The 22,650-nt window shown below is 41.2% G+C and overlaps 1 protein-coding gene across 2 annotated transcripts in view; it reads left to right on the top strand.

Moving 5' to 3' along the window:
* The window catches only part of pgm1 (phosphoglucomutase 1), a 132,425-nt gene that overhangs the window by 24,531 nt on the left and 85,244 nt on the right, over nucleotides 1–22,650 (top strand). For both annotated transcript variants that reach the window (XM_078407523.1, XM_078407521.1), the window contains exons 2-3: nucleotides 10,176–10,338; nucleotides 19,629–19,775. In XM_078407523.1, coding sequence (XP_078263649.1) covers nucleotides 10,176–10,338; nucleotides 19,629–19,775 — 310 coding nt within the window. The remainder of the gene's footprint in view (nucleotides 1–10,175; nucleotides 10,339–19,628; nucleotides 19,776–22,650) is intronic.

Genomic DNA, 22,650 nt, shown 5'->3' with positions numbered 1-22,650 from the left:
AAGTCGTAGAGACTTCGTATGCTTTTCAAAGAAAGATAGGAAGTTGCACGGTTCTCTGCGAAAATAAGCAGGAATCAATTTAGCAGATTATCTGCTCATCAGGCATTTCCCACATTACAACGCTGCAAAAATGCACTCACATCTTTCGGTTGTAAAAGGCAAGTCGTTTTCTGGTATAATTTGCAGGAAATAACACATTGCTGCTCTGCTTTGTCAAAAGAGCCTGCTAAACATTTTTTAATGAAGGAAGTGATGAACAACTGAAGGCATTATTGAAGTTCATTGGGAATATGATGGGGTGGGGTGGGGAGGGGGCGGAGCTAGGTCTCTGGAACTGGATAAATGGGAACATTACAGCTAGCATCTTCCGAGTGGGTCTAGATTTGATTCAAACCCAAAGGTGGAGGTGAAAGAAACACTATACATATTCAATTCACTTTCATCTCCGTTCTCCTTTGCTTTTGATAGCATGTACAGATTAGTCTGTCTTGGTTGTATGACCCGTGATGCTAATTTTTGCCTATCTAAAGTGTCTTTCTTTTTTCTAAGGGAAGAGTTGTTAGGTACCTTTTGCTTTGCTTTCAATGAGATGGTACTTAGCTAGTAATTCAAAACATAAAAATGTTCTATCTTATTTCTTTGCTTTTTTTTTACCTAACACAAAATGACATTGTGATTTTTCCAAGGATACATATTCATTTTAATAATGTTTCATTTGTTTTGAACTTTAGATGTTCAATAGAAGAAAACACACTCTAGTGTAGAATGTGGAATATTTTCCTATTTTAGGAGCCATATCTGGTTAGTAAATTGTGCATGTGGTTCATGCCTACAGCGATGAAATGGTTCTATTTTACTTGGGTGAGGCCTCTTCATTCCTATTTAAATGCACACACAAATGTTATTATATATTTCATACATTTGTCCTTGCCTCTTCAACGTTAGCAGTTGTTTCCATTCCTTTGCTCTATGCTAGGATGTGATTAGAGACTAACTCAACTCATTGTTTGAGACTGTTGCTGAGAACAGGAGGAAATTATCTGTTTGGGCTGGACCAAAAATTGGATAGCCAAGAGTGATTCCACTTTCCTTATTTTTCCGCATTGCTTCAAATATTTGTCATACTTAATGTTCATAACATTTCCCAAGATACCAGGAAGAGTGTATTTTCATCCTTGATTTGACCCCATGCCTACAGCTAGTATCCTAACTAAATCTACCATTAAAGGATATAGAATATATTTTACCCAGTGAAACTGGACACTGGCTCCTAGGAAGACTACATCAAAAGATCGTTAAGTTCCAAAGAGACCTCCTGTTATTGAAAATTGTGTTAGAATGACAATTGTGTTAGAATGACAATTGTGTTAGATTGGGGAAAGGGATTTGGGGCTAGAGAGTTTCAGACTGGTAATAACAAAATCACAATTTTTTTCTGCAGGATTTTCAAATATAAATGTCTTTATAATAGCAATATGTTTATTTTTGTTACTGCAAACTAAAAAATATTTATTTTAATAACATTTTAATTTTATTTAGATTTTATCTTAACCTCTCTCAATATGTAGATATGTTAGATGATTCAAGAAATCTTTAACCAGGTGGTAATACATTAACATATGGATGGAGTGATCTAAAAACTATACTGTTGAGCTTGGAATGAGATGTGTTTTAAATGTTTTACCAAAATCTTGATATGCTTGTTATTTTTTCTATATAATTCAAACGGAGTAGCTCATTCTCACAAAATAATATAACATTAGAACGCAAGAACGAATAAGTTGCAAGAGGATGGATATTATTTGGTGAAGAAAGCTTTTGGTATGCTGGCCTTCATTAGTAAGGCCATTGAGCATAGAAGTTGGGACGTTTTATTGCCATCGCACAAGACTTTGATGAGGTATTGTGTTCAGTATTGGTCACTCTGCTGTAAGAAAGATGCCATTAAGCTGGAAAGAATGCAGAGGACATTTATGAGGATGTTGCCAGGACATGAGGGCTGACTTGTAGGGAGAGGTTAAGCAGGCTGGGGTTTTATTCCTTGGAGCATAGAAGACTGAGGGTTGATCTTATAGAGGTGTATAAAATCATCTGTGTTTTGAAAGGGTGAATGAACAGAGTCTATTTTCCAGGATAGGAGAATGAAGAAGTCGAGGGCAAATGTACATGGTGAAAGGGAAAAGGGACATGAGGTGCAATCTTTTTGCACGGAGGGTGCTATGCATATCGAGCCCGCTGCCAGAGAAAGTGGTTGGGGCAGATCCAATAGTTAAAAGACATTTGGACAGTTACATGGAGAGGATTGATTTAGAGGGATATAGGTCAGATGTGGGCAAATCGAGCTAGCGTAGATGGGCATCTTGCTCAGTGTGGATGAGTTGGGTTGCAGGGCATATTTCCAAAATGGGTGACTGTCTCTGGAGACTTTTTTCCAATTGTCAGTTACCATGTTATCATCTAACAACATATTCTTTCACCTTACCATCTTTTGATAAAGGTGAAGGCTGATTTGGTTCTTTTGCATGAATCCCTCTGCATCTATTTAAAATTGATGATTACTGTCATTCTGCCAACCTTGTTTACTTCTCGCTAATGATTCTCCGTCGTATTCATCAACAGTTACTGTTTTACAGGTGCACAAAGTATAAAATTGTCTTGGTTCTTGTGGAACAGTTCCAAAAGGATTACTTTTGGCCAGTTTATTATGGAGGTTTGTTTCGATCCTCTGGATATAAGGTTACTTCATGTTACTAAACAAGTGGGTAAAGCTCTGTTACATTTTGGCCTTACTCTCTGGTATCCTTCAAGTGTTAACATTTTTAGACTTGTGATCTTTGACTTTGCTGCCTTCACAATTTAGATTCTATTTTTGCAAACACTTTACCTTTAAATGGTTTAGTTGCCCAAAATGTTCATATGCATTTGGGATACAAAGATATTTCTTGTTCAAGATGTCCGATTCAGAGATTAGGCTCACTGCAGGCAAAGGAAATTAAGATAAAATGCCCAGTTACTCATTAATGTATTTGCTGTACATTTTGACTGTCAAGTTTTATTGCAAAGCCGGTGAACCTATGTAATTATCCTATAGCATTGTGTCTGCTCAATGAATACCGACAGGTATTTCACAATTTACAAATGTTCTATTTACTAGCTTTTGCTTTCATTCCATTGACGGTTTGGAATAAGCTTTCTGCTTTTCCTGGTTTATCCCTGGAATAAAAAGGTTAACATATTACGATACATTAAGTAGATTGAGTCTATAGGGGTAGTTTGGAAGAATGAAAAATCATAGATAGACACAAAAACGCTGGAGTAACTCAGTGGGACAGGCAGCACTGGGACGGCGCGGTCCAGTCCAGTCGCCGTCGTGGTAGCTCTGCGGGAACTGTGCGTTTTAAACTGGTATGTTTACTTTAAAATTATCCCTAAGTGCTCTAGCGTGTGCTAGCACTTAGCATTAACCAATGTACGACCGGGAAACGCTCGTAAAATTAAACTCGAGCGCTACAGGAGCACTATTAAACAGAAATCTACTCACCGATATACCAATAGAGATCATCAAAGGAGCGCACCGCGGCAGCAGCAGTGGGAGCGCAGGTCAGTGGGAAAGTCGGAAAAAACACCGAGGGAAGCGAGGGGGGGTTCGGAACAGGCTGAGAACCCAAGCCTTACGTCCACCTCTGCCCAGCATACTTCTGGCCAACGTCCAGTCCCTGGAGAACAAGCTGGATGACCTGAGGGCAAGGATCAGATTCCAGAGGGACATAAAGAACTGTAACATCCTTTGTCTGACTGAAACATGGCTGACCCCGCTGGTGCCTGACCAGGTGATCTGCCCATCCGAGTCCTTCACTGTTTTCCGGGCGGACAGAACGAAAGAATCTGGGAAATCCAAGGGCGGAGGAGTCTGCTTCTTGACCAATAATAACTGGTGTAATCCTGGGAATATTAAGACGCTTTCTCGTTCCTGCTCGCCGGACCTGGAACATCTAACTATCCTATGCCGACCATTCTACCTACCCCGGGAGTTCAGCTCGGTGATCATCACAGCCGTCTATATCCCACCGCATGCGGACACCGACGTGGCACTGTCCACCCTACACGATGTGTTGTGTCAACACCAAAACAAGAACCCTGATGCGGCTGTGCTGGTGGCTGGAGACTTCAATAGGGGAAATCTCAAAAAGGTCATGCCCAACTTCTACCAACACATCACGTGTGTCACCAGGGGGGAAAGAACTTTGGACCACTGCTACACGCCGTTCAGGAAAGGCTACAAGGCCGTTTCTCTCCCTCCTTTTGGGAAATCTGACCACGCTGCCATTTTCCTGCTGCCGGAGTACAAACAACGGATAGTACGGGAAGCGACAGTGATGAGGGACGTAAAGCGGTGGGCTGACCATTCAGAGGCCATGCTGCAAGATGCACTGAGCGAAGTCGACTGGAACATGTTCCAAGCAAGTTCCAGAGACGTAAATGAGTTTGCGGAAGCGGTTACGGACTTCATTGCCACAATAGCCGATACCATCATCCCCACGGTAAGGGTCAGTATCTTCCCTAACCAAAAACCCTGGGTGGACAGGTCTATTCGCGTGGCCTTGAATGCTCGCACCGCTGCTTACAACTCCGGCCTGGCATCCGGCAACATGGACGACTACAAGGGAGAGTCCTACCGACTGCGAAGGGCAGTGAAGGATGCAAAAAAGAGGTACCGGGACAAGATGGAGTCACAGATGGAGCAGCAGGACACCAGGCGCCTTTGGCAGGGGCTACGGACTATAACTAGCTACAGGTCCAGCACCCCCTCAACCGGAAGTGCCGGCTCCTCCTTAGCTGATGACCTGAACTCTTTTTACGCACGGTTTGAGACGGGTAACACCACCAGCTCGCCGTCTAAAAACAGCACCGAAGGGGCGCTGGCTAGCGAGGCTGGAGGGGGATCCACCGCCGGGGATGTGCACACATTCTCGGTGTCCGAGCATGAGGTGAGGTGGGCTCTGACGCGTGTGAACACGAGGAAAGCTGGAGGCCCAGATGGTATATCTGGGCGAGTACTAAAGTCTTGTGCTACTCAGCTTGCTCCAGTGCTCACCACAATATTCAACCTCTCCTTGGCAAAGTCCGTGGTCCCTGCATGCTTCAAAAGATCCATCATTGTACCGGTGCCAAAGAATGCCTCTCCAGCGTGTTTAAATGAATACCGACCGGTGGCCCTCACCTCGGTTGTCATGAAATGCTTGGAGAGGCTAGTCAAGAAGCACATCTGCGCCCTCCTTCCTCGCAACATGGACCCACTACAGTTCGCATACCGTCCGAACAGGTCCACGGATGATGCGGTCTCCCAGGTTCTACACACCGCTCTCTCTCATCTGGACAGCCAGGGGGGCTATGTGAGGATGCTGTTCATTGACTTTAGTTCAGCATTCAACACAATAGTCCCCAGCAGACTGGTTGAGAAGCTGCTGGAACTGGGGCTTAGCACCCCTCTGTGTGCCTGGGTCCTGGACTTTCTCACTGCCAGGCCCCAAGTGGTCAGGATGGGGGAACACACATCTAGCTCCCTCACCCTGAACATAGGATCCCCCCAGGGCTGCGTCCTTAGCCCCCTACTGTACTCCCTGTACACACATGACTGTAGGGCCAGGTTCAGCTCAAACTCCATCATCAAGTTTGCTGATGACACTGTGGTGGTGGGCCGGATCTCCAACAACGATGAGAAGGCCTACCGGGAGGAGGTGGCTGATCTGGCACTCTGGTGTCAGGACAATAGCCTCCTCTTGAATGTCACTAAAACAAAGGAGCTGATTGTGGACTTCAGAAGGGCTAAACATCCAAGGACGTACACGCCACTGGAGATAAATGGGTCTATTGTGGATAGGGTGAGCAGTTTCAAATACTTGGGAGTCCGCATCGCAGAGGATCTGACGTGGGCAACGCACATTGCCGCACTGGTGGGTAAGACTAAGCAGCGCCTTTACCACCTTAGACAACTGAGGAAATTCAGAGTGTCGCTGAGGATCATTCATTGCTTCTACTCTGGGGCTGTAGAGAGCATCCTGTCCGGCAACATTACAGTCTGGTTTGGGAACAGCTCTGCCCAGGACAGGATGGCCCTGCAGAGAGTAGTGCGTTCGGCAGAACGCACCATGGGAACTACACTCGTCCCCCTGCAGGACCTATACATCAGGAGGTGCAGATCCAGAGCAAGCAAGATCATGAGGGACCCCTGCCACCCCAGTAACGGACTGTTCCAGATGCTACGGTCAGGCAAACGCCTCCGCTGTCACGCTGTGAAAACGGAGAGGATGAGACGGAGCTTCTTCCCACAGGCCATCAGGACTGTCAACTTTGATAACCCCAGAGACTAAATTTTTGTCGACACTTTTTGTGCTATGTTTAGTAACTTATTAACTTTATTTATATGCTGTAACTGTAATTATTTTTGTGCACAACCCGCAGGCATTGCCACTTTCATTTCACTGCACATCGAGTATGTGTATGTGACAAATAAATTTGACTTGACTTGACTTGACTTGATCTATGGAGAGAAGGAATGGGTGACGTTTCGGGTCAAGACCATTCTGAAAAATCATCTCTGGTTCATATTCTCAAAAGAGATGGGAGGCAATTTGCCCCATTGAGTCTATGCTGACTCTGAACATTCCCCTCACTTCTATTTCCTTATTCATTTTCCTTAACCTGGTCTCTTGTGTGCCCATTAACTCCCTGATTCTCCACCTATATCATGTAGCAATTTAAGGTATTCATTGAAGTTGCTGGCACTGTTGTGGGAAGAAACTAGAGCATCTGCGGAAACCTATGGTTGCATGGAGCATGTTAACTCCACACAGACAAGACCCAAGATCAGCATCTCTCCCATCCTGCTAACTACTTTTCACCCTTTTGAAACTAAGAGTATTAACAAGTAGATGTTGAGAGGATGTTTCTTCTAGTGAGGGTATACAGAACTAGTGTGGGTGGGGGGTATATCAGAAGAAGATTTCACTATGTCAGTTGGACATGGTGGGTTTTCTTCTCGGAGGGTTTGAATCATGAAATATTTTGCTTCAGACAACTGCGAGGCCGGGTCATTTGAATAGAAGATTGACAGGCACGTGAATTACAATAGGATAGATGGATTTTTGGAGAGAATTGAGGGTAAGATCGGATTGCCATGATCTTAATTATGGAGCATATTTGAGGGGCTAGTTAAATTTTATTTGAAACACAGTCCTATCAAATGTTGTAGTTTATTATTATTAATATGAATTATTCTAATTGGTGTTGTAGTTGAAGGAAAATTGCCCAGAGGTTTACTGGAGAAGTATTGATTCCCTAGAACAACCATTTTGCTCATTGCCTCACAAATTCAACATTTACTTGCATTTATGGCCTTACTTACAAGTTACCAGACTTGGGCTTTTCTGTGCTTGAGTGTACTGCTCCTTATTCTCCTGAGGCTGGGCTTGAAATTTTGGGATAAAAGTTTGGAACACCACATGCATAATAATGAGGGATAAATATGGAGGCAAACATTGACTGGGGAGAGGTAGTCACAAGAAATCGTTGGTTACCAGGTTCAGGTTGAATTGGGGGACTGGAATGGAAATTTTGTGTGAGGGGTGGGGATTGCCAGATCAGGAAGGGCAATATGAATGTGAGGTGGTGAGGAAATCTGAGAGTTGGGTGGGGAATTGGTGAGGAGATTCGAGAGGCTGACTTGAATATATAGGAGACTATGTCAGGGGTGGGGGAGAGTGTGGGTGGTTTGGAAAGGACTGTGGCCGAAGGAATCAGATACTTTTCTGATTTACCTGCAGGCATCCTGCTCTGGTGTTGTAGGATTAAAATGGTGACAGATTAGAAATTTTTGTTGACAGACATCCTCAAGGCAACCTAATCCAAATTTTCCAGCTTCAAAAGGAACACTGTGACAATTGACAGTATCACATACATCAGGGTTGCAAGAATAATTTGTGACTAGAAGTGCCCAGTTGAGAATTTTTTTAGGGTTGGTGCAATTTAAGCTGGAAATCGTCACAAGTGTAATTTATGCCATGTTAAATTGATTTTCCATATCATAGTGCTGAAACATGTCCTGGCAGATGTGATCTAATGGCTTTCTCATTGTGATGATGATTGATTCAACAAAATGTAATTTGACTGATCCCATCACCATAAATCTCTGAATCTGATTTGTGCATAATGCATTCAAGGTTGTAAAACTGCACAATTTCTAATTCAGCAAAAGTAATATCATCACAGGGCTGCTACATATAAATGAGCAATTTTACATGTGAAGCACAATTCTTTCAATTATTTAAAATGCCGTTGTTGCCTTTTTCATTATTTTGGTGCATCACTTCTGACCATCCTTTAATTTTCCATCACAATTTTTATCATATTTTGTGTTCCATTCAGTTCTTTCAGCTGCATATTTTAGGATATTATCACAGTTCAGCTCATTGCCATCTCTTGATGCCAATTAAAGTCTGCTTGCTCATTTTCCTAAGTTTCTGCTATTTAAGATGTAACTCCTCCCTTCACTCTTCCACTCTTTACATTAAAGTATTGCCTATGTTTTGACTTGACTATTCAATTATTAATCTCAACAGTAAAAAAAACAAATTTCTGACCATGAGTTGCTGGTAAGCAAGTGAAATATTTTTCAATCTTTACTCCTTGTAAGCATGTTCATTTAACTTAATCATTTCAAATCTAGCTATGTTCTAAGGATTGGTTAGCTAAATCACAAGGTCACTGTTTAACCATTAGGTTAAATAGTGCTTGCAACTTGTTGCTCATTGTGATATATTAACAATTTTTTTTAATTGACATTAGCTGCAAATACTTATTTGTCAAAGCCATGGTCAGATCAAAGACATATTTTAATGAGCATCTTCAAGGATGAGCAAGGAGAAGATTTTGGAGACAATTCAGTACAGGATAAGGTTAAGTTAAGACATGAACACCCATGATGATGCAATTAAAATTGAGAACGCATAGTGCATGAAATTGGTGGAGTGCAGTAACTATTGAGGCTGGAGGAATAGGGAGTCAGAATTGTGTAATAATGAGGGTGAATAAGGAAAGCAGGAAGGGAGTGGAAAAGGAGGATCAAGATTTAAAAATGAGGCCTTATCAGAATTGTTGGAGTTTTCTGCAATACATTTCTCTATCTCCGTGTTGGGAGTTCCTCTACTTAGCCCACTGTTATCCCCGTCTGCATTAATTAATGGCTGCCCACTTCTACTAGCTGCTACCTCCAAATTTAAGCCACAAGCAGTTGGCTTAATCCCCCTAGTTTGTTCTTAATTGTTTTGCCCTCCATTTCCATAACTGTCATAACTCCCTGCCTGTTGACTTAGAAATAAAAAGTTGATTCTACATTTCACTTGAAATCTCTTCTACCATTTATGATCCTCTGAATCAATACTCCAGTAATGAAGAGAGCATTTGCCTTGCTATTCCAAATTCGTTCATGGTTAATGTTGTATTTTTGAAATGATTGCAATAATTCTTTCACAATAAATGAATAGCTCTAATAATATATTTGTGACAAATAATGAAATGCGTTACCTCCAACTTGCTTTGACTAATGTCAAAGGTGCTCACTGGTGGTGAAACAAATCTTTTTTTAGGCCTTTTTAATCAAGAAACAGATTCTGTACTACCTTTTTTAAATTTTACAATTTGTTCCAATCTTTGAGAAGTTGTGGTTGAGTTATCTATAATTATGATTATTAATCTGTGTACATCTGCAATCACTTGTTATTGACTTGAACATAACTATTTTGCTTCCTGTTGAGGAGCTCCTAAGTGAAATGAATTTAAATCAATCTTTAATTTTATTCCTTGTAGTGGTGAATAAAGTTGGTATTAATTGAATTTTAAGAAAGATCTCACAAACGACTGACAATGTGGATACACTGAAAGAGTAAAGATACTCTTGAGTTTGGAATTGGAGTGTATTTTGTTGGTACAATGAGAATAAAACTTTTAACAAACTTTAAACTACTTCCCAGCTAGTCAATTCTGGATGCTGATTTTGGTGAGAAAAGTATTTTATTCCCCATAATTAGCATTTCTTCATCTATTTCAGGAGTGGACTTCACTTAAAGAAAGCTGTCAATATTTCAGAATGTTTAACAGACAATTCTTTTTTTAAACAGATAGGACGTTTAGTAATTGGACAAAATGGAATTCTTTCAACTCCAGCTGTATCTTGCATAATCAGAAAAATCAAAGCAATTGGAGGAATTATTCTGACAGCAAGCCACAACCCTGGTGGACCCAATGGAGATTTTGGAATCAAATACAATATTTGCAGTGGAGGTTAGTAAAGATGATGTAAAAATAGGTGTTGATTAACTGAGGTTTTCAAATCTGTATCATTCCATTTGATATTTTTTGGATGGTTTAAATGGCAGTAATTGTTTTCACATAATTTCACCTTAGACCAGATATAATTTAGGCCGCAGTCTCTTGTGTTTCTCTGTCATCATTTTGGCATAGCTAATTTTCAGCTGCTCTTTAAAATAATTATTTCTGATGCAGCTTTCCAGCAAGACCAAAACCATCAACCAATAGCACTTCCCAAGTTGAGTTTCTGTGCACCATTTCATTTGTTAATATTGAGAGTATGGATGGGGTGACCAGCCCATCTAGACAAAGACTAGCCATTTTATGTTCATTTGCAATCATTGGATTTGTTATTTTTCATCTCTGGCAAGAAAAATAGAATGGTCAGCATAGAAAGCTATAATAGGTGCTTTTAGATTACTTGGGTTTGGTACTTTTCCCAATCTAGGATCTGATATCAATTCAACTACTGAGACCCTTGGATGGCAGTCCTCCTCAGCTCAACAGCACCACCTTGATGTGGTATATGAATAGGCCAAATATGTTGTCAGAGATTTGCTTGTGCTTCCAGCAAAAAACATCTCTTTGTGAAATAGATGTATTTTGTTATCTACACATCACATCCCAAACGTAATTGTTCTACTTTTCCATTTTATGATTGAGTTTAATAGCATTGTAAGAGGCTATTATGTAAATCACTACCCATTCATTCTTCGAAAGAACTATCCAATTATTTCCACTCATCTGCTTTTAATATGGAATGATACTTAGACAAGAATTGGGTATTGATGATACATGTACTTAGACAGGCCAAATGTTTTTAATTTTTCATTTGCTCTACACTTTACAGTAAAATAAACTTGTGCATTACATAAATATAGTAATTCTCTGCCCTTCCCATTCCTTTGCTATTCTAGACCAGTCATGAAGAACTGAAATTCACAAATGTACACCATGTTTCAGATGGCATTACTGTTGGAAATAGGAGGCATTACGTTTCACTTCTGAGGAGATTATAATTGCTAACTGATCATAAAGCAACGTGCCTTTGTAGAATTCACAGTGTTCTTTTATTGGCTTTGTTATTTTAATTATATCTTGAGCCATTTCTGTCCAAATGCGGTAGTAATTTTAGTTTTTCCAGCAGGTTTGTTAATATTACACACCACACTATTAATATAAATTTAATGTAATTGCCAAACATAATTAAGTTTCAATTCAGAAAGAAACTTCTTGGCATATCATGTGTTCAAGGTAGGTGTTACAGCTATCCACTTTGATCCTTTATCTCCATCCTTTCCATCTACTTATTTGACTAATTTACCCCTCAAAATATTTAATTCTCATTAAAATATCATGATTTACTCTGCTTTCTATTTAATGGAATGCCTCCATATTCCTTGTGTATTAAAAAAATTAATTCTGAACTCCCTTTTATAGTTGTGGGACAGACTGTTGTTCATTACTGATTCCCTGACTGAGGTTCCATGTTGAATTGAGCATTTCATCTTGGCTGAAAATGTTCAAACTTTTTTGTTGGAATCTATAGATCAGTAAGCAAAGCAAACTTGGAAAAGTACTTGTATTGCATACGTAGTCTGGCATTGTATCTAATATTATAGATATTAAAAGCATTGTGTGTACAGTTTTTCAAATGCTACTTTGGAAATTTCCAATTGGCCTAATCAGTCATCTAGGAACTTGCAAAACTAGAATACAAGCAAGTCATCCTCAGTCCTGACAGACTGCCAAAGAAGGAGTTGGCCTTTAAATCATAAATGTGTTTCATTAAAAGTGAATAATATATGAAAGGTATTTACTTATTGTACTAGTTTTTCTGAGTAACCCAAAGCAAGGGTATAGTTATATAGTTTCTGATAGCGTTCCAGAATCATTCCTCCAGTTATTGATCTTTGTGTATGCATTTATTCAGTCAGCATCTTTGGGAAATGTAACTAATTTTCAAAGATTCAAGGCAAGAGTGTTCATTTGTGATATTCACTGAAGACAATAAATGTATCCGTTATTCTAAATAAACTAGACCATGATAGTACAAACACCAAAGTATGTAGAGCAATAATAGTATTGCAAAGTCTACAGTGGCAGGCTGCTGAGGTATGGTTGTGGCTAGGGTTGTGTAAGGTGGTTCAAGAAAATGTTGGTTGAAAGGAAGAGGGTCTTGACCTAAAATGTCACCTATTCAAGGCTCTCAACCCAAAATATCACCACCTACTTTTCTCCAGAGATGCTGCCTGTTTCTCCAGTTACTCCAGTTTTTAATGTCTATCTTAAGTGTGATTGAGCCTGGTTTTCAGTCTCCTGTACTTGCTCCTGACAATAACAGCGTGAATAGAGCATGGCCAGTATGATATGGGTCCACAATGTTTTTGTGACAGGGATTCCTGTAGATCCCTATGATAGTAGGGCAGTCAGTATTCACGATGGTCAAGGCAATGTCCTCATGAAAGCTGGAAATAGAGCTTTCTTTACGATTGTACCAATATGCAGGGCCCAGGACAAATCAGCAGAGATTACGTTCAAGAACTTCAAACTGTTGATTATCTCCACCAATGAAGACAGGTGCATGGTCCCTTGCTTTTCCCTTCTGGAGGTCAACAAACTCATCTCCAAACTCTTGGACAGTGGATTCTGCACGTCCCTCTGCAAATGAATCCTTGACTTGTCCCATAACCACAGTCAATAAAGATAGACAAAACATTCTCCATGATAAGTCTCAACAACTGCAAGACTGCGATCTTTACCCTTATTAAACTCCCGATAGGCTCAAGACTGTGTGGCCAAATTCTGTGTTAACTCAATTTAAAACTTTGCAGTGACACCACCATGCTACTAAGCTGTCTTATCACCATACGGTCTCATCATTGTTTGGGATCAGGTTCACTATGGTGATATCATAGTCAAGGATCCAGTTTCAGAGGGTGGTGTTAAATCCTCAGTTCAGAGCTGGTCATTGACATCAAGAAGCAGGGTGGAGTACATTCCCCAGTCTGTATCAAAGGTGCTGATGTTGAGATGATCAACAGCTTCAACTTCATAGATGTAAATGTCACCAACAATATTGTGTTGGTCCAACCACATGCACTGTGCACTGCAGATGTACTTTAGAAAACAACCGATCCAGATGCATCAAAGCTTGGTATAACAACTGCTCTGGTCTAGACCATTAGAAACTGTGGAGAGTTGCGAATGTAGCCACGTCCATTGCACAAACTAGCCTCTTTTCCCACCCCAACCTCCACTGACTCCATCAACTGTCTTGGGAAAGCAACCAACATATTCAAGGACTATTAAACTCTGTCACCCGTTGATTGTGGCAAGGCCTTTCCCACAGAAAGCAACTGGCCCATGCCGAGTCCCTGGCCACATCCTTAGGAACTGCACAGACCAACTAGCGGGAGTGTTCACGGACATCTTTAATCTCTCCCTACGCCGTTCTGAGGTACCCACCAGCTTCAAGAAGACCACTATTATCTCTGTGCCAAAGAGAAGTAAGATCTTGTGCTTTAAGGACTACCATCCAATGGCCTTGACATCCACCAATATGAAATGCTTTGAGAGGCTGGTTATGGCATACATTAAAGCCAGCCTACAAAGCAACGTTGATCCACTGCAGTTCGCATACCGCCACAACAGGTCCACGGCTGATACCAACTCTCTGAGCCTACACGCCTCCCTGGAAAGCCTGGATAAGAAGGACATCTACGTGATTCTCCTCTTCATAGACTACAGCTCTGCTTTCAATATCGTTATCCCTACCAAGCTCATCTCCAAATGAGTGAAACTTGGATTCTGCACTCCCCTCTGCAACTGGATCCTCGACAACAGGCCACAACCAGTGAGGGTATGTGACAAATCATCCTCTACGATAATCCTCATCACGGGTGCCCCGAAAGGATGTGTTGTTGGCCCCCTTCTATACTCTTTATAGACTCATGACTGCAGCCAAATACCAATCCAACTCAATTTACAAGTTCACTAATAACAGCACCATCGTGGGCTGAATATCAAAGAATGACGAGACGGAGTACAGGAAGGAGATTAAGAGCCTCATAACCTGGTGCCAAAAATAACACATTCTCCCTCAATGTCAACAAATCGAAGGAGATCATGACTGACTTCAGGAACCAAAGCAGTACACGCACTTGTATACATTAATGGTGTTGAAGTAGAGTTGGTCAAAAGCTTCAAGTTCTTAGGAGTAAAAATCACTTGCAATTTGTCCTGGACTAGCCACATCGAAACGATGGCTAAGAAAGCACACCAATACCTCTATTTCCTGTGAAGGCTTAGGAGGTTCGGCATGTCCCCACCAACCTTCAGCAACTTAAGTTGTGCAGTAGAAAGCATTTTATGGGGATGCATCACAGCATGGTTTGGGAACAGCTCCATCGAAGACTACAAGAAATTGCGGGGAGTCATGGACGTAGGGTAGAACATCACGCAAACCAACCTCCTTTTCATTGACTCCATCTACACCGTGCTGCCTTGACAAGGCACCAGCATAATCAAGGACCAGTCTCACCCCAGTTGCTTCCTCTTCTCCCCTCTGGCATCAGGCAAGAGGTGAAGAAGTTTGAAAACTCATACCTCCAGATTCAGGGACAGTTTCTTCCCAGCTGTTATCAGGCAACTGACCCATCCTCTCACCAGTTAGAGTGTAGTCCCAACCTACCATCCACCTCATTGGAGACATTTGAACTATCTTTAATTAGACTTTATCTTGTAATCAACAATATACCCTTTATCCTGTATCTGTGCACTGAGGATGGCTTGATTGTAATCCTTTTCTAGTCTTCTCATTGACTGGATAGCATGCAACAATAATGCTTTTCACTGTACCTTAGTACACATGACAATAATAAACTAAACTAAAACTGTTATTAAACTCTTGAATGGACCGCTCGTATGCAAAGGATGAATTCCTGATCTCCCAATCTACCTTTTTAAAATCTGTTCTTTCATTGTAGCTGTAACATGATATTCCACACTCTGTTTATTTTCTCTTTTGCAGTTCTGATGTACTTGCATATGGTGATGATTGTGCTCACTTTTATATAATTTACCTGGATAGCATGCAAAATAAAGTTCTTCATTGTATCTTGGTATTCGTGGCAATAATGATAAACTAAAAAGTCTTTGATCTTGCTGGTGTTGAGAGCAAAGTTATTGTTCTGGCACCACTCAATCAGATTGTCAATTTTATTCCTTTACTCTGACTTCTTGTTCCGTGTTAATTCCATTGATGGTGGTATCATTGGTGGATTTAAAGGTGGTGTGGAGCTGTTTCTGGCAATACAGTTATGGGAATAGAGAGAGTAGTGCAGGGGACTGAGCATGCTGGTGCTTCTATGCTGATGGTCGATGAGGGGGGAGGTATCATTTCCAATCTGTACTGATTGAGGTCTGCCGATAAAGACTGATTGAATAGTACACAACAAAAAAAACCTTGGTGCACATGACAATAATAATAAATTAAACTAAAGAACTCAGCTGTATAGGGAATACCAAAGCCTCTGTTCCTGACATTGACGATGTTTGGAAGGGATAATGCATTGAACGCCTGGCTGTAGTTGATGAGCTAAAGCTTGAGGTAAGTGTTCCTGTTGTTCAAATGGTCCAGCACAGAGTGGAGAGCTGGCAAGGTCAAGGTTGTCGTCAAGTTAAAAACCCATAGAATAAAATGAATGACAGCAGCACCCATGGATGAAGCTTTGCTAATTTGACAGTGGTCATAGTTATTTTGAGACTGGAGGGAAAGGTACAATAGTGTTCCCTGGGTGCTTGGGTATCTAGTTTCCTTGATGCACCTATTTTCTATGTTTCTATGTATTTTACTATCCTCTGAAGAAGGGTCTCAACCCAAAATGTCACCCATTCCTTCTCTCCAGCGATGCTGCCTGACCTGCTGAGTTACTCCAGCATTTTGTAATACCTTACTATCCTCACAGATCACTGTACTTCCACGTTTCGTGTTATCTGCAAATTTGAGCCAAATTTGTAGATGACACGAAACGTGGAAGTACAGTGAACTGTGAAGATAGTAAAATACATAGAAAATAGGTGCAGGAGTAGGCCATTCAGCCCTTTGTGTCAGCGCCGCCATTCAATATGATCATGGCTGATCATCCAAAATCAGTTCCCCATTCTGGATTTTTTCCCATATCCCTTGATTCCCTTAGCCCTAACACTCTCTTGAAAACATCCAGCAAATTGGCCTCCACTGCCTTCTGTGGAGAAGAATTCCGCAGATTCACAACTCTCTGGGTTAAAATGTTTTTCCTCATCTCAGACCTAAATGGCCCACCCCTTATTCTTAAACTGTGACCCCTGGTTCTGGACTCCCCCAACATCGGGAACATTTTTCCTGCATTTACCCTGTCCAATCCTCTAAGAATTTTATATGTTTCTATAAGATCCCCTCTCATCCTTCTAAATTCAAGCGAATACAAGCCCAGTCATCCCGTTCTTTCATCATACGTCAGTCCAGCCATCCCGGGAATTAACCCGGTGAACCTACGCTGCTCTCCCTCAATAGCAATAATGTCCTTCCTGAAATTAGGAGACCAAGATTGCACACAATATTCCAGGTGCAGCCTCACCAGGGCCCTGTATAACTGCAGTAGGATCTCTTTGCTCCTAAACTCAAATCCTCTCGCAGTGAAGGCCAACATGCCATTGGCTTTCTTCACTGCCTACTGTACCTACCTACCTGTAGGCTTACTTTCAGTGGATAGAGGATATAGGCAGGCTGCTGGAATAAATAAATGAGCAGATAAATGTGAATTGTTACATTTCAATAAGAGTAACAAAGATAAGCAATATAAATTAGAGGGCACAGTTCTAAAAGGGTGCAAGAAAAGAAGGATATGGAGTTGTGCACGTACATTGAAAATTACAGGGCAATTTGAGAAAACAGTTTTTAAAATAAAATGCATGTGCGATCCTAAATTGTTAAAATTTAAGGAGGCATAATTATTTTAGTTTAGAGACACAGCATGAAGTTTAGAGACTTCAGCCCACTAAGTCAACACTGACTTTCAATCGCCTGTTCATACTAGTCCATATTAGGGACAATTTGCAGAGGCCAATTAACCTACAAACCCACACGTCTTTGGGATATTGGAAGAAATTGGAACGCCCAGAGGAAACCTATGCAATCACAGGGAGAACATGCAAACTCCACACAGGTGCCACTTGAGGGCAGGATTGAATCCAGGTTTCTGGTGCTGTGAGACTGCAGCTCTACCAGCTGTGCCACTGTGCCACCCCTGTCACGAGTACACTATAGGAGTAATGGTTTCATTATGATTTTATATGGAATTCTTTATTTAGCCACAATTGGGCAATTGTGTTCAATTCTTGTCACCGTACTATCAAAAAGATGTGACAGCCTTAAAATGCAGAGGATAATTGCAGAGATGTGTGATTTTTAATCTTGTCTCCCCAATCAATTCATAGAACTACTCTCCGTGATATTGGAAAAATTGATGGGGTCTTGTCGAGGTATTTGAAATTTATGAAGAATTAACAGAGAAACTGCTTCCATGGGTAAGGGTTAAGAAGCAGGGTACATAAAATTAAGATGATTAGTAGAAAAAACAAATACGATATGTGAAGCAATTTATTTATACATGTTTTTAAGGGTTCGAAATCACTGCTATAAGGCAGATACAGTTGTGTTCAAAAGCACACCGGGTAAATATTTTAAGGAAAAAAATTGCAGAGTTATGGCATGAGAACATAGTAGTGGACCAGCTGTAATGCTCTTGCATAGAACTACATGGACTTGGGCCAAATGGCCTCTTTGCATGCAGTAACCTTTCAGTGGTTCTGCAAAGGAATTACTCCCACATTCAAGCCTATTCTCGCTTATAGGTTCCGTAGAGTAGGTTAAGGGACGTTGATTTGCAATTTTCTCCTCTTTCCTGTAACTAAAGTATGTTGACGTTAATTATGGTAACACTTCTACAATCCAAAGAAAGATTGAGACCTGAATTTTCTTTACTTTCATTTAGTGGGAAACAAAACAGTTACACTCTGTAGATGATAATTCCTAAATACATGATCCACCTTTGGAATATTGTTTGGAGATCGGTAGTAGCCTCATTTATAATGGATTGAACTGGCTACAGGAGCATTTGTATGTTCCAACCAACACAAAGTAGTGGTTTGGTGAAAGGAGGACCCTGAAGATGTTCATTTTGTTTTGTTCAGTCAATTGGAGTAGCAATGTGCCAATGCATTTTTCTCAAGTAATTCTCCTGTGAGATGCTGCTGCTTTGGCTTTCTGTCATATCTTAAACCTGTCTCTTTTGCCCTGGAGGCAGATTGGACTACCCAAAACTAAGATGTTCTGAAAATGGCTGGCTGCTTTCAGGCATTAATTAACTGCTATCATTCCTTTGACTTCAATGTTAAAGCCTAAACGAATATGGAAATTAGCAGGATTAATCCCCAAAGAGAAGGTTGGTTGATCTTGGTTGAGACAGCAGAGGACAACATGTTGCCTTAGGTTCAGGAGGCAAGAACAAAAATTGGTCTGGGCTATTATGATTTCAATTTAGTATAGTGCATTTAAGACTGACAAATTATGCTTCTGACAATTTATATTCTTGTGAATTTATCATTCTTTCTTATGAAAAACATGAGATCTTGCTGTGATTGTGTTAGATAACCCATAGAAACCCTTTTGTACGTTGCCCAAAAAGCTATTTAATAATGTGTTATGACATGCCAAAACACCTCTCAAAATCTTGAGTGCATAATGGACAATCTCAATTTTGTCTGCGCCTGATAGCATATAGCTGCAAAGTTGTGATCATGAATAACAGCCCTGACCAAGTCTTGGTTTAGCCTCAAGAACCCACTACAATTTGTAGTCTTCCATTTCAAATGCAATTTGAAAATCTTTAGGAATCAAAGAGTTTATAAAATTAATCTTTCTCAGACCCACTTCCTAAAATCTTTGCAGTTTGAAGATTAACTTTGAAAACATTTTAATTTCTAAAGGGTTTCAAATTGCATTTAAATTCTGGATCCATTTCTACAAACAGCAGATATTTTAATTTCAATTTGACATTCTGGAAACGGTCTGGGAAAAATCCTGTAAGCTTCTTTCGAATGGATCTTTTGAAGTAAAAGGCACCACTCTATGCAAGAAAGTAGTATCTTTAATGAATAACTATCTGTTTGTGCTGATTTATCTCTTTCACAGAATCTTGAGTATATCTTGCCTCTTTCAGGTCCAGCTCCTGAGGCTGTCACAGAGAAGATTTTTCAGCTCAGCAAAACGATTGAAGAATATGCTATTTGTCCTGATCTGAAAGTTGACTTAAGCACAATTGGAAAACAACAATTCGACTTGGAGAACAAGTTTAAACCATTTTCAGGTATCTTATTCCTTCCTCTTATTCAAAACCATTGACCAAAACTAAACTTTTAAAAAAAAGTATACTAAGTCTATCGCTGTCTCCTCATTAATGCTCAGTGCCTTGTCCCTGGGCATGATAATGCTATACCTAATTGCCTATAAGATCATGTAACAGTGGGTCTGTAATAATTTTGTCTGTGTTCCTTGCACAAATGTCGTTTAGAACTGAAAATCAGCTGAATGCAGTATTGGATGAGAAGCATCCCAATTTTCTTTTCCTTCTCTCCTGGAACTGCTATTCATTCTAAAGTAAATACCTGACCAGTATCAAATCCATATTTTAAACACGAGCTTTACTTGACGTGGCAGTTAATAATAATAATAATAATAATAATAATATTCATTTATTGTCATTGCAACGAGTACAACGAAATTAAAAAATAGCCAATCCTGACGGTGCGTACAAACATATATGCAATAAATGCAAAAACAAATAAATACATAAATACAATTATATTAAGTACAAGATTTTTTAACGGTGTTGCCTAGTGCAAAGGTAGTGTTCAGTTCTCGTATGGCCCTGGGGTAAAAACTGTTCTTAAGTCTGTTTGTTCGGGATTTGATCGACCTGAAACGTCGACCAGAGGGCAGATGAACAAACAGACGGTGGCCGGGGTGGGATGGATCTTTTATTATTTTGCCTGCTCTACTGAGGCAGCGTAGGCTGAACAGGTGCTCCAGGGAGGGCAGTGAGCAGCCGATGATCTTCTGGGCCGTCGTGATGACCCTCTGAAGGGCCTTCCTGTCCTTTTCTGAGCAGCTGGCATACCATGTGGTTATACAGTATGCCAGCACACTCTCGATGGAGCAGCGACAGAAGGACAACATGAGCTTCTCCTGCAGGTTGGTTTTCCTGAGGATCCTCAGGAAGTGGAGTCTCTGCTGTGCCTTCTTTACTGTGGTGATGGTGTTGGTAGACCAGGTAAGATCCTCTGCGATGTGCGTACCCAGGAACCTGAAAGCGGGTACCCTTTCCACACAGACCCCATTGATGTAGAGTGGGTCGTATTCTACACTGGTTTTTCTAAAGTCAATTATAAGTTCCTTTGTTTTGGAGGAGTTCAGGACCAGATTGTTCACTGAACACCATGCTGCCAGCCTTTGGATTTCATCCCTATAGGCTGTCTCATCTCCTCCTGAGATGAGTCCAACCACAGTCGTGTCATCCGCGAACTTGATGATGGTGTTGGTGGGATGGGTGGGGGCGCAGTCGTGAGTGTAGAGGGAGTAAAGGATGGGGCTCAACACACAGCCCTGTGGTGAGCCGGTGCTCAGTGTAATGGTGGAGGAGAGGTGAGGGCCTATTTTGACGGTCTGGGGGCGGTTGGTCAGGAAGTCCTTGATCCATTGGCAGATGGTTTGGGAAAATCCAAGGTCGGAAAGTTTGGTGACCAGTCTGCTCGGGATGACCGTGTTAAAGGCAGAGCTGAAGTCGAGGAAGAGCATCCTCACATAGCTCCCCTGGTGTTCAAGGTGGGTCAGTGCAGTGTGAAGAGCAGTGTCGATGGCATCCCCTGTAGACCTATTTGCTCTGTAGGCAAACTGGTGTGGGTCGAAGGTGGGTGGGAGGCTGGCTTTGATGTGCTGCAGGACCAGTCTCTCGAAGCACTACCGCTTGAGTGCTACCGGACGGTAGTCGTTAAGGCCGCTGATGACAGACTTTTTCGGCAGTGGGATGATTGTGGCGGACTTCAGGCAGGGAGGGATGGTGGATTTTAAAAGGGACAGGTTGAAGATTTTTGTGAAGACCTCAGATAATTGGTCTGCACATTCCCTCAGCACTCTGCCCGTCACACCATCGGGGCCTGCAGCTTTCCTGGGATTCACTGCTCTGAGCACGCGCTTAACATCATACTCCTGCACAGTGAAGGTGTTGCTGTCAGGTGCTGGAGAGGGTGTTATGTCTGCCACTGTAGCTTTCACCTCGAAACGAGCAAAGAAACAGTTAAGTTCCTCTGCCAGCGAGGCGTCGCCGTCGGCAGTCGTGCGGTTGCTGGTCTTGTAGTTGGTGATGTGCTGGATGCCTTGTCATACCCGCCGTGGGTCATTGTTGGTAAAGTGGTCCTCAATCTTCCTCTTGTAGGACGCTTTGGCATCCTTGATGCCTCTCTTCAGGTTGGTTCTAGCAGCACTGTATAGAGCTCTATCACTAGACCTGAAGGCGGTGTTACGGTCCTTGAGGAGAGACCTGACATCCTTTGTCATCCAGGGTTTCTGATTGGGATACAACCGGATGCGTTTGTCGACGGTGACATTGTCAACACAGTTTTGGATGTAGCAAAGTACAGTTGATGTGTACTCCTCCAAGTCCTGATCCTCAAAAATATCCCAGAATTCATTAAAAGCAAGCTGATTCTTCTGTCATCTGATAATATATTCAGAGTTTCTTCCAGCCAGAGTCCTTGAATAATAGTTTAGAAGAATAATTCCATTAGATTTTTTTTTCCTTTTTCATTTTAACTCAATAAGGCATAAGGCTACTATCCAGTACTCCAGTTGTGACAAGTTAATCAAGTGCAAGATAAGAGTGTTCATGTTGTCCGGCTATTGCATGGAGTGATGCCATTACCATTTAATTATTCAAAAGCCAGTATTATTTATAATTGTGATAATGAAGAAGTTCAAGGAACAGAAGACTTGCCATTTAAACTATAATTTTGTTGTTAATTGGTCCATGAATTTTGTAGAATCTATTTTCTAACCAAACTTTCAAAATAAGAAATCGAGGTACCTTTTGAGGCAGAAGGTTCAATCTACTGATCCATCAAAGAAGTGCGTTTTATGGACATAATAGGGTTTTTTTTACACATGGAAAAAAATGTACACTTTTCATT

This window comes from Rhinoraja longicauda, chromosome 11, assembly GCF_053455715.1.
Source record: "Rhinoraja longicauda isolate Sanriku21f chromosome 11, sRhiLon1.1, whole genome shotgun sequence".
NCBI classification, from domain to species: domain Eukaryota; kingdom Metazoa; phylum Chordata; class Chondrichthyes; order Rajiformes; family Arhynchobatidae; genus Rhinoraja; species Rhinoraja longicauda.
The sequence above is the reverse complement of the archived record's forward strand: the minus strand, read 5'-3'. Positions and strand labels throughout refer to the sequence as shown.